The 12,880-nt window shown below is 38.0% G+C and overlaps 1 protein-coding gene across 8 annotated transcripts in view; it reads left to right on the top strand.

The window, feature by feature from the left end:
* ptprq (protein tyrosine phosphatase receptor type Q) overlaps window positions 1-12,880 on the top strand; it is a 188,752-nt gene that overhangs the window by 127,497 nt on the left and 48,375 nt on the right. For 7 of the 8 annotated variants that reach the window (XM_072267504.1, XM_072267508.1, XM_072267506.1 and 4 more), the window contains 5 exons: window positions 511-843; window positions 3,887-3,999; window positions 7,495-7,681; window positions 10,853-11,094; window positions 12,009-12,078. In XM_072267504.1, the coding sequence (XP_072123605.1) occupies window positions 511-843; window positions 3,887-3,999; window positions 7,495-7,681; window positions 10,853-11,094; window positions 12,009-12,078 (945 nt within the window). The remainder of the gene's footprint in view (window positions 1-510; window positions 844-3,886; window positions 4,000-7,494; window positions 7,682-10,852; window positions 11,095-12,008; window positions 12,079-12,880) is intronic. The other variant, XM_072267510.1, reaches the window with a different exon arrangement.

The following is a 12,880-nucleotide window of genomic DNA, read 5'->3' as shown; positions in this document are numbered from 1 at the left end:
ACTGTGGGAGTGCCTTGAGCAGATGGGCTGCAGGGTTCAAGAAGTAACCTTCTAAAAAGAACAATTAGGAATGAGAGTTACAAGCTAAACTTGATATTGATGCCCCAGCCTGTAAATGAATAAAAATAACATGGTACAAAAAGATTTACTTTGTAGGATATAGTAGTTGTGACCTTTGAAATTGAAAGCTGTTGAAGTTCTAAACAGAGGTGTCATTCATAGTTCATATAGGTTTATGATTCATTGAATAATATTGAGATGTAAGATCTAGGTTATCTTTATATTTATTCAATGTAATCTTAACTCGGTTGATGTCAGGTTAAGCATGTCAGCTGTATTGAGTGGTCATGTCAACCAAGTTTCATATGCCTTAAAGCCATAATCTGAATTAGATGAAAGTGCCTTCCACTGAGTGCAATAAAATTACTTTTATTTCAATTTGATTGATTTTGATTTTTAAAAATAAATTTGAAAAGCAGAAGCAATGATTAATGAAATTATACCTTTCAGTCCCAAGTGCTCCTAGGAATCTTGAGATAGTTGGCACTCAATCAACCTATGTTATTTTGAGGTGGAAACGGCCGGATATTATACCTGGTCATTTAAGGTTTGTCAAGATCAACCTGCAATTACGTTCTGCATCTTGCATGGACTGGGAAAATAAAGAATGCATTGAAGCTGAGAGAATTGAAAGCTATGAGATTGAGAACGTTAATAACACCATGGACACAATTGTATCTGAATTAAGGAAGTTTCGATGGTACAGATTTAGGATTTCTGCTGGTACAAACGCTGGCTTTAGCAACTATTCAGGTTGGATTTCAGCAAAAACAACTGTTGGCTGTAAGTATGGATTGAAATGGTTGTCAAGATATGTCAGTAAATGTACAGTGTTGATAGTTTCTTGTTTTACAATAAAATTATGTTTCCCTACAAGTAAACTACAACCATTCCTTTGAATTCCACTTACAAAATAATTTCTTGTGAAAATTTTTATCATGACTTTTTAAAGTGTTTGATGTCCACAAAAATGAATCTGAACTAGACGGATAGGACTAGAATATAAAAACAAGGATGGAGAGTTGTGTCTTCATAAGCACTGGGGGGTGTGGCCTCACTTGAATACTGTGAGCAGATTTGGGCCCCTCATCTTGGAAAGGATGTGCTAACATTGCAGAGGGTTCGAAGGAAGTTCACAAAAATGATACCAGGATTGAAAGGCTTGTCATATGAAGACCGTTTGATTTCTGTACTCACTGGAAATCAGAAAAATGAGGGGTGACCTAATTGAAACCTATTGAATTTTGAAAGGCCTTTCTAGAGTGGATGTGGAGAGGATATTTCCTGTAGCAGGAGAGTCTAAGACCAGAGGACACAGCCTCAGAATAGAGGGGTGTCCATTTAGAATGGAGATTTCTTTAACCAGAGAGTGGTGAATCTGTAGAATTCATTGCTATAAACAATGTGGAGTCCAAGTCTTTAGGTATATCTAAAGCAGAGGTTGATAGATTCTTGATTCGTCAGGGCATGTAGGGATATGAGAAGAAGGCAGGAGACTGGAGCTGAGAGGGAAAATGGATCAGCCATGATGAAATGGTGGAGCAGACTTGATGGGCCAAATGGCCTGATTCTGCTCCTATATCTTGTAGTCTTATAGACAAAAATACTATATGAAGGATAATGCTATATATGCAATGGCATTCCATATTTGTTTTTTTTAAGTTGTGCTCCTGTATTAAAAACCTTTTTATTTAAAGTATTTGATTGAGATATATTAATACATGTTCCATACATAGAAAAGTATGTAGTGCTGACATAAAAAATATACAGTGTACTTATTGACACAAGTTCAGATATTTCCATTCAGTGGTCATGGCCTGTCCTTTAAAGAAACTGTTTAAGCTACTGTGAGGATGAGTCAGAAATGATATAATATCCAGATTTACCTTCCAACAAATCTGTTCTAGCTCCAGCTTCTGCAGCCGAACAATAAAGTCAGCCCTTGACCTCTGTTACGACCCAAATCCCATCGCAGCAATAGAAGCATGATAATCAGGAAATTATGGGTATTAGTTACAGAAAATGCATTACTATGGAAAGCAGAGAAATAGCATTCAGAACAGGAAGGGGACAGCTTTTCTAGGAATGAGAGAATGAGAACAGAGAATTCTTGCACAGCAAATTACTATGATTTATAAGGAAGAGACACAGAAGTGTCCATGTCCAGTGGTACTTACTGAGCTTGATTTAAAACTACTTTAAATAAAGCAGTGACAGCCCCTGGGATTCCAACTAAAATTCATCGAAATCTCTATACAAAATGTCATACTAGGCAATTTTTCAGTTATTCGTTTAAGATGTTTTTTCAGAAATAATGCCTTTTGGTGAATATACATTTTATTAGCCAATGCCGCTGTAACAAAATGTAACTAAAAAAGAATTGTATCTTGGTACCAAAATATGAAATTCGTATTATACTTGTAATACCTTGATCTTTTCAGGTATTTCAACTTCAATTTAAGCTCTTGTATTCCTTCTTCTCCAACCCTTTTCCTTTCCCACCCACCTGGATTTATCTGTCACCTTCTTGCTTATCCTCCTTCCCCTCCCCCCTTTTTTATTCTGGTGTCTTCGCTGCCTCCCCACCTTCACTTCCAGTCCTGGTGAAGGGCCTTGGCAGAAATGTCAACTGTTTATTCGTTTTCTTGGGTACTATTTGAGCTGCTGAGTTCCCCAAGTGTTTTGTGTCTGTTGCTCTGGATTTCCAGCATTGGCAAAGTCTCCTGTGTTCATTCAAATTCCTGATGGTTTGGCATCTTGCTCATCAAGTGATTTTATAGCACTCTTTCTCCACCCACTGGGTCCTTGGTTCCCTTGCTCCCCATTCCCTGGCCACTTACCGGGGTGCTGATTCCCAGTTCTCTTTAAACCCACTGAGTTCTGATGGCTGGGACCTCTTTAAACCCACTTGATTCAGTTTCACGTCCTCCCGTTAAAAGTACCACATTCGCTGGAAAATTTATTATTCAGCCATCTTTTAAAAAAAAGTGAACTAAGAGTCATTCGGAGCATTGATAGAATATCACGTGGTAGTCCGAGAAACCTACTAGTCCGGCCCCACTGAAGTTCAAAGAACGCTGAGTTCACGGCTGCCATTATGAACGATACCACACTAATCTGTAGAGCAGCAGATCGATGGTCCACTTGAATGACAAAGAAAGAAATGCATTTTCATTAAACACATATCTCAAGATACATTGTTGTATGCAAGGGAATCTAAGTCTTCGTGACATTGCTGCAATCGAAAGCTTGATTGACACAGTCCTCTTTTGCTCTGCTTCCTCAGGGCCTGACAATAGAAACAATTCCCATCAACCTATCCCTCTGAGGCAGATACTGGTTTATTCTGACTTCCATAAGCAGTCTTGTCCCAAACATCCAGCTGGGAGGGAACCATCTCCTTCCTTTTATAGATAGATAGATAGATATCCATTCTGCTTGATCATTTCTATTCACTTAATGCCAATTCCTCATTACGACAATCATATTCCTTGGGTGAAACTTCCAGAGCTGCTGTTGGGATAGAAGGATCAAGTGCGTAAGGGCAAAATGAGAAATGTTTCTGGTGAAATGTTAACTATTCAACTCCTTTCTTCATACTTCCTTATAATATTCTAATGAATTAAAATTCTGTTTAGTACTGCATCATTGATTTGAAATACATTGCTCTAATCCCATTTATAATCACCTAAGAGATATAACATTCACAGTCAAAAGTATAATTTTAAATCAAATCATGATTAGTTTATGTGATAATGAATTGTTATTGCTCTGCACAACATTTTCGATATTGAACCATTTGAGAAGAAATAATTTTATTCTGCAGATCCAGCTGGCCCTCCAGAAAATGTCACTGTTACAGTAAAATCCTACGATATCATTGAGGTCGACTGGGAAATACCTGCAGATCCACCTTCCTATCTTATTGATGTAATTCTGGTAAGAGATTTGCGTTGGCTGGCAAGAAAAAAAATGAAATCCATTTGATTTCTGTGCTCTGATGGTTTACAACAATGTTGACAAGTTTCTTCAGATAAACTGCCAGATATTTAATTGACAATCTTGCTGTTTCTGTACAGTAAGTATATTGTTTTGTCCATGAAACTTTATACTTTTAATTTCAAATGATATCACCCTTTAATTTATAGGTGACTTTCTTCCCTTTTCATAAGCACTTACGGTAAGGATGCACGTTATCGGACTTCTGTTCATCTCATTTTCTGAGGTAGTCATCAGGGCAGGTAGTCCAGGAACCCCCTCCCCGCCATTATCCAGCCTGTCATAAGGAGAGGCATCTGAACCTCAGCGTTTCTCCTCCACTAATGTCAAATTTTGGAAAGCATTTAAAGAAATCAATTCACATATCCTACAGTTCCATAAAATTATAAACAAGTTCAAAGATTCCAAGTAAATGTATTATCAAAGTGTGTATACATAATATAACTCTGACATTCATCCTCCCACAGTAAAAGAAGTAGTTTTGTGAACTGTCTGCGGGACATCATCGCTGGTCACGTTGTTCACTAGCACCATCTTGTAAAACATCAAGTAAAACAAAAGCTTAGTTTTAAACAATTTTTCACCTAGTTTGTGGAATAATTACTTGGTGAATTTGTATCACCTAGCTGGAAACCTCTCCAGATAAACTTCTTCAGATAAACTGCCAGATATTTAATTGACAATCTTGCTGTTTCTGTACAGTAAGTATATTATTTTGTCCATGAAACCTTATACTTTTAATTTCAAATGACACAAATTTGGAAAATCATTCCTAATATCTTTATGAATCATTCATTTAAAAAAAGTCATATAGACCTATAATTCCATTTAAATTAGTACAGCATTTGCAAATTTTAGCCTAAGTACATGGGCACTTTAATGTTGCTTGTTTAAATTTTATGCAGCAGTTATTACACTGCTATGATTAGTTTCAGTTTTTTCAGAAAAACTGAATGGTGCGATTATCAATGGGAGAAACAAAAGACCGAATAGTGTATCACTAATTTCAGTCATGGTTAGATCTCTGTAGGGTTAGTTGTACATCCATTAAAGTGTACCATCTAACACTATTAAATGGCTTTAGCTGTCCAAATATTTAAGCAGCTGCACTTGAGTTCAAGCAGAATCTCATAAATAACTAACATGATCAAACAAGGATGTAAATAAATGTTGAAGAATAACTTGTAGTAATTGAAATAGAAATTAATTTGCAATTCAAAATGTTTATCAGCACATTTTTTGGTAGTATGTAGCATAATGGTGCCCCATATTAGATTTTTAAATGAAGATAGAAAATTGAGTTTAGTAAGATTACTAATAAAAATAGTTATAAGCATCATTAGCCAATGAAGGAGACTGAGAGAGAAGCATGGGCCACATTTTGGCAGAAATAGCTGTCAGTTCCACACACAACTTGTCAGAATTTTACTGTGGAAATGCCAACTAACTTGGGAATGCAGACATCCACTTTTTTTCTGGCATCTACTCAAGAATAATATCCAGATGGCACACAGAAAGTGAAGCACACAATAGAAGGCAATTCCAGCATTGCATTTATGAATCCACTGGAACAATCTCCACCAGCATTATAAAATTTTTAAAATACCATAGGAGCTGTAAACCTGAAATGAAAGCATCATTTTGGAGACATCAAAATTTCCAGCATCTGTGAAAAGAAAAGTGGAGTAATTGATTCAGATTGAAGACTCTTTATCAAAACTGGGAAAGTGAGAAAAATGAGGTTGGCTTCAAACTACAAAAGGAGTAGAGGTAGGATGGATAGGGCAAAGCAAATATTTCTGTTCGAGTAAGACTAGTGTTACCCACATGATCCTGTTATTTACAAATCCGCCTAGTTGATGGATTAATCAGGGTAGTTGGGGAGAGAGAGAGAAAAACAAGAGGAGCTTGATAAAGCTGTGAAATGCAGGACAGAGCTATTGTCAAGATCTGAAACTGGAAGGAGAATGCTAGAAATACCCCATCAGATCTGTGAAGAGAGAAACATGACGTTAATGTTTCAGATAAATAATCTTACAGAGAACTGGCCAGTTCTGATACAAATAACGGAAGCAAGTTCTTCAAAGTTGTTGCATTTGATATTGAGCCTCAAAGGCGACAATGCGACCTGATGGAAGATGATGACCTATTCCTCAAGCTTATGCTGAACCTCATTAAAACGCTGCAGGATGCCACAGACAGGTCAGAGTAGAAATCAGATGGAGAATAAAGGTACGCAGACAAGTGGAAACCCAAGCTTGGCCCTGTGGTCTCAATGGAGGCAGGATTATGATCCGATTGAATTCTTAAAACTTAACTATGTAGTCTACATTGGAGAAACAAGAGCAGATTGGATGATGTCTTTGTGAAACAATGCCATTTGATCCATAGGCACAAAGTGATCTACCATTTGCTTATCAGCTAAATTCTCCATCCCCCTCCCAACCTGACCGATCTATTTGCAGCCTCCTGTACTGTTCCAGTTGAGGCCAGTTATAAGCCTGAGGAACAGCAACACATCTTCCATCTGAATGTGTTTGTAGTCTCTGTACTCAATATCTAGTTCAACAAATTCAGATAACATTTTCTGCCTGTATCAGAACTACAGTGAGGTGGTCCACCTGCAATAAAACAGTTTTTCTCCCTCCACAGTCACTGGCTGATTTGATGGGCATTTCTAACTTCCTGCTTTTGGTTTTAGGACTCAGCTACAGCTCTCACCTTCATGTCATAGGTTTAATACATTGCTTTGTTTTTCCTCTCTCTTAACTACTCTTATTAATCTTGCAGCCAAATGGGATCATCTTGGCAACCCTAAACTCGCTCTACCAGGGATATTCCCATTGTTTTATCCATCCCTCTGCATCCATTTTGCAACCTAAAACTCATTTGATTTTTCCATTTTCCCCATTTTGATGATGGGTCTTTGACCCGAAAAATTAACTCTCTTTCTCTTTTCACAGATGCTGCCTGATCTGCTGAATGTTTCTGCATTTTCTGCTTTTATTACTGCACCAGGTTAGACCTGGAACAGGGAATTCTTATTTGATTTCAATAGAAGAAGGAAATTCCAAGGTATCACCATAAGTAATAGTACTTCTTGAACTTTCCTTAATTTGTGTTTAAGCATTTTGTAGGTTTTAAATTTGTTAACCATTTTTAATAGCTTGATTATTCCTTTGGAATTTTTTAAAGTAATTTTGAAAGTATTTTCACAAACTTGACAATGGGCTGGCATTGTTATAGGCCATTTTTAAAGTTGGCATTTATTTTGATGAACACAATGCTTTTAAATCCATCATTATAGTGAAAATAGATAAAGCACAAAAAAAATGTATATTCTTATTTAATCTTGAATACATGTCAGTCTTGAGATGTGTACAGGATATATAAGTTAATGCCATATCTCAACAATATATTTTTAATTCCTTGCAGACAGATAATGGGGAAAGCACTATGACCATTGTTAGAACAGAAAAACAGAACAAAACCTGTGAGATCTCTGGTTTAAAGCCATTCACTAGATACACTATAATCGTCACTGCATTCACAGGTGAAGAAGAAGAAGCCAAAATTCACGGCAAAGCCAGTGAACCAGTCACCATTAGGACCCTTGAAACTCGTATGTACATAAAACATAAGTTGCACTTTAAGATATTTTCATGATTCATGAATGAGGATTTTTATTGTATTTCCAAGTACAGTTTTAGTTTTGTGGTTATAAGTCTTAGTATATATCTTGAACATTGAATGGGCAGAGCTGAGTTAAGATTCTGATGAGAATGTATTTTGTTCAGTAGAAGTAACTGAGAAACGTTGGGTATTTGAGTAATCAATACTCTGTATCTGATATAAGTCATTTACCTTTTTTGTTTATTGAGATACAGCATAGAATTGGCCCTTCCGGCCCTTTGAGCCATGCTACCCAGCAATCCCCAGATTTAATCTGGGTTTAATGATAGGACAATTTACAATGACCAATTAACCTACCAACCAGTACGTCTTTGGACTGTGGGAGGAAACTGGAACACCTGGAGGAAACCCACACAGTCACATAGAGAACGTACAAACTCCTTATAGGCAGTGGCAGGAATTGAACCCGGGTCGCTGGTACTGTCAAGCATTGTGCTAACCAGTACACTACCATGCCATCCCTTTCAATCTTATCAATCTTTTCTCTAGCATCTCACATACATATTAATTCAGTCGTTTAATTTTCCTTTAGATGTCATTCGATTTCATCACTGACTTCTGTAATTATTTTGTATCTTTTCCTCCTCATCATTGTTTTAATTAATGATATTATTTATCATTATATTTTGAGCTGTGGTGAAGGGGTATACCTGCAAAGCTATTTGATTCTGGAATTTTGTTTTCTTCAGATTTCCACGTGTAGTTTATTTTTAGTTTTTATTTACATAGTTGAAAATGTGGCCAAAATCAAAACGCTGCAGATGCTAGAAATCTGAAATAAAAACAGAATATGTTGAACATCGTCAGCAGGTTGAGTGACATCTTTGAGCATAAAAAAGAGAATTAGCGTTTCAACTCAATGGATATTCATCAGAACAGGAAAAGTTAAACATAAGTGAAATGAGGAAATGAGATAGAGAGAAGATGACAAAAAATACTTCCTGTAACAGGCAGTGGATGACAAAGCGGTAGTGGAACAATTTAATAGAGAGCACTAGAAGCCAGCAAATGACCTTTGCCGTGCTTAGCTTTTACTGATTCTTTTTTATTAATTTGAGATTTATTGAGCGGGGTTCACTTTGTCCAGGTGCCACTCTATTACAGGCCAGTAATAAATGTAAATGGAGCAGGTGCTAGTCCTGCTGTTTTGTTGGACAGTATAATTTTGGATGGTATGAGATGGAGGGTGAACCAGAAGCAGGCAGCAGCTTTATGCATTTCTGCAAAGAAGTTTCAAATGGCATCATTCAGACCTAATCCTAGTTTTGCCTGTACTCCATCCCAGTTCACCAGTCTTGGGCAGCACAAGTCAGGAGTTAGCTATTTGCCATCTTACTTGCAAGGGCCCATAGCTTCTGAAAGGCAAGGTAAATGGAACCTTAGGAGAGACTTTGCGGACATTTGTTTTTGGAATGCCATTATAATGAAGAAAGAATCTGTAAATCCTCCCTAGTCACCATTCAGGGCCCCAATCAGTCTTTTCAGCTGAGGCGACACTTCGCCTGTGATTCTGTGCGGGTCACCTACTGTATCCCATGCTCGCAGTGTGGCTTCCTGTATATCGGTAATCCCGACGTAGATTGGAAGACTGCTTTGTCAATCATCGTCACTCTTCTGCCACAGAAAGCGGGATCTCCGGCTGGCCACCAATTTCAATTCCACTTCCCATTCCCATTGCGACATGTCAGTCCATGGCCTCTTCTGCTTATTCTCCTCCCCACCTCCTTACTCTGACTTCTCCCTTTCCTTTCCAGGCCTGGTGAAGGATCTCAGCCCAAAACGTCGACTATTTATTCTTTTCCATAGATGCTGCCTGAGCTGCTGAGTTCCTTCAGTATTTTGTGTGTGTTGCTTTGGATTTCCAGCATCTGTGGCATTACTCTCTACTGTTGCCAACAAAACATACACCACTCTTGTACGCTGTTGGAGTGTCAAGTCAAGTCAAGTCACTTCTTATTGTCATTTCGACCATAACTGCTGGTACAGTACACAGTAAAAACGAGACAACATTTTTCAGGACCATGGTGCTACATGAAACAATACAAAAACTACACTGATCTACGTAAAACAACACAAAAACTACACTAGACTACAGACCTACCCAGGACTGCATAAAGTGCACAAAACAGTGCAGGCATTACGATAAATAATAAACAAGGCAATAGGCACAGTAGAGGGCAGTAGGTTGGTGTCAGTCCAGGCTCCGGGTATTGAGGAGTCTGATGGCTTGGGGGAAGAAACTGTTACATAGTCTGGTCGTGAGAGCTCAAATGCTTTGGTGCCTTTTGCCAGATGGCAGGAGGGAGAAGAGTTTGTATGAGGGGTGCTGGGGTCCTTCATAATGCTGTTTGCTTTGCGGATGCAGTGTGTGGTGTAATCTTCTCAGCTGACCTCACTATCCGCTGCAGGGTCTTGCGATCTGAGATAATGAAATTTCCGAACCAGGCAGTGATGCAGCTGCTCAGGATGCTCTCAGTACAATCTCTGTAGAATGTGGTGAGGATGGAGGGGTTGGGGGGGAGATGGACTTTTCTCAGCCTTTGCAGAAAGTAGAGACACTGCTGGGCTTTCTTTGCTGTAGAGCTGGTGTTGAGGGACCAGGTGAGATTCTCCGCCAGGTGAACACCAAGAAATTTGGTGCTCTTAATGATCTCTACAGAGGAGTCGTCGATGTTCAGTGGTTGCTCCGTGTCCTCCTGAGGTCAAAACGTTCTAACATTTTTATCTGTGTGTTAATTCTAAGCTATATATATTAACTGATCACATGCGTCTGATTGCAATTACGTGCAAAGGGGGTGTGGATTGGAGCATCAGTACCACAACATTGTGGTCATAGCTTTGAATGTCCCCTCCACAGTGGAACTGCAACATCAGTGAATTTACCATAAATGCATATGTGAAGTGTAGGTGCTAACTGTGCACTTTCAGTCATTGAAAATACTTACCTTATGATCATGTACTACAGAAATCTACATTTCCATTATGAGAGCTATGCTTCCCACCAGAACTATAAAGGCAGGAAGTTATGCACTTCACCCAAACCTTATCAAAGATCATGATTGATATGTCAAAATAACTCACTAAAACACTTATTTCTTAGTGCCTGAAGATGCACCACAGAATTTTACCCTTCAGAAAATACCAGATGAGGTGACAAAAGTCTATGTATCTTTCCTGCCGCCATCTATGCCAAATGGTAATATTCATGGATACCAGGCTATCATTCACAAAAAGGGAGAAGCTGCTGAAATCAGAATAAACAACTTGACAACTGTGGAAAAGAACCAGACGCTCAATGCTGTCATAGGAGGGTTAAAAGGTGGAAACACATACAGCATATGGGTAAGAGACAACTTATCATGTCAGTCTGAATAAAACGGTCAATGTTCCCAGAATGTTAATAAGACATACTGTGCATGTTTATCTTATAATAACTTTTGGAGAATAATTAAGAGTCACATTCTCATTGAAAAATGATCTTGATTGTCTTATGGAGGCATGGAAGGAAGTGAGGAAATCACCAAACATTAAATGTTAATGAGCTTATTAAAAAGCAAATAAACCATTCCAACATCTGCACAAGCTCTTGTGTTTATAACAAACCACTGTACTTTATTTTTAAAGGGATAGAAAACAGCATGAGAGAAATTATGTTAAACTTGGTTAGAACTTTGGTTAGACCACTCTAGGAGAATTGAGAACATGTTTTCCTGTAGTGAACTGGTCTCTGTAGTAAAGCATGGATATACGTTTCTTTGTGTAGAAAACTAAACTCATTATGAACCAGCAGTTAAGTAAAATAGGCTCTTAGATACTTGTAGAATAAAAGGTTGATGATTTTTCTCCTCATAACAGGAGAGCTATTAAGTATTTCAAGTAAAAGCTCTTTTTAATATTATTTTATGAAAAACAATTTCAAAATGCTTCAGTCATTTGATACTTCTAAAATTTCTGGTTCATTTTTGAGAATGGTGGATATAATTACTTGAATAGTGTGTTTTACAATATCACATTGTTTCAGTGTGTATTGGTAAGTACTGATACAGAATCGTGCAATAATCTTTAGAAGAGGACTGTGACATTGAATGAGATCATATTCAAGAGCAGGGGTTCCCAACCTATACCATTAAGCTTGGACCCCAGGTTGGGAACCCCTGTTCTAGAGGTAGAATCCGCTTAATATTACTTAAATTCTATCTGCCTTAAGTTAACTTCTTTTTTTCTGTTTATTTGAATGCCAATCCTTATTTTCCAAGGTTCAAGCTGTGAATGGAGCTGGTATTGGACCTCAGACATCAGAACAGACAGTCATCATGGATGTAAAAGGTATTCTTTTTAACATTTTGGCATAATTAACCTCTCAATTATAACCTCCATGTAAATGTTTAAGAGAGTAGTAAGAAACCAGAAGTGAGAATAATAAGTTACTTGCTGCATCATAACACATCTGAATGCTTCAGGTGAGAAGTTATGATCATTAGTGGAATCCTTGGACACTGTGAGTGTTCTCAGATCTCCATGAAGGTATTGGTTGTATTTTTATATGCCATTCACATGTGGGCGTTAATCTGCACGCATGAACATTAAGTGAATTAAGAAGAGAAGACAGATCATGGTAAGAATCAGAATGCAACAGTAATCTGGCCCTGTGTTGACATTTAGAAGTTGAAATCAGTCCTTAACACAGCTGAACACCTTTTAAATGAACAATAAAATATACCTTAAGTCAAGGTGTCTAGCTTAGAACATGCGTGTGTTGTGTTCCCAATATCCAAAGTCTTTACTCCCCCTTGGCAGTAGAGATCATGGGTTTGGAAGGTACTTTTTTAAAAAATACTTTATTTATTGATTGATTGAGATACAGCATGGAATAGGTCCTCCTGGCCCTTCAAGTCACACTGCCCAGCAACCCCCCGATATAATCCTAGCCTAATCTACAATTTACAATGACCAATTAACCTGCCAACCAGTATGTCTTTAGACTGTGGGAGGAAACCAGAGCACCCAGAGGAAACCCACGTGGTCATGGGGAGAACGAGCAAACTCCTCACAGGAATGGGAATTGAACTCGGATCACCTGCTAATGTAAAGCTTTGTGCTAACCACTACCGTGTGCAACCATGCCACC

Source organism: Mobula birostris, chromosome 9, assembly GCF_030028105.1.
Source record: "Mobula birostris isolate sMobBir1 chromosome 9, sMobBir1.hap1, whole genome shotgun sequence".
In the NCBI taxonomy this organism is placed as follows: Eukaryota; Metazoa; Chordata; class Chondrichthyes; order Myliobatiformes; family Myliobatidae; genus Mobula; species Mobula birostris.
Note: the sequence above shows the minus strand (reverse complement) of the source record. Positions and strands in the feature narration are given on the sequence as shown.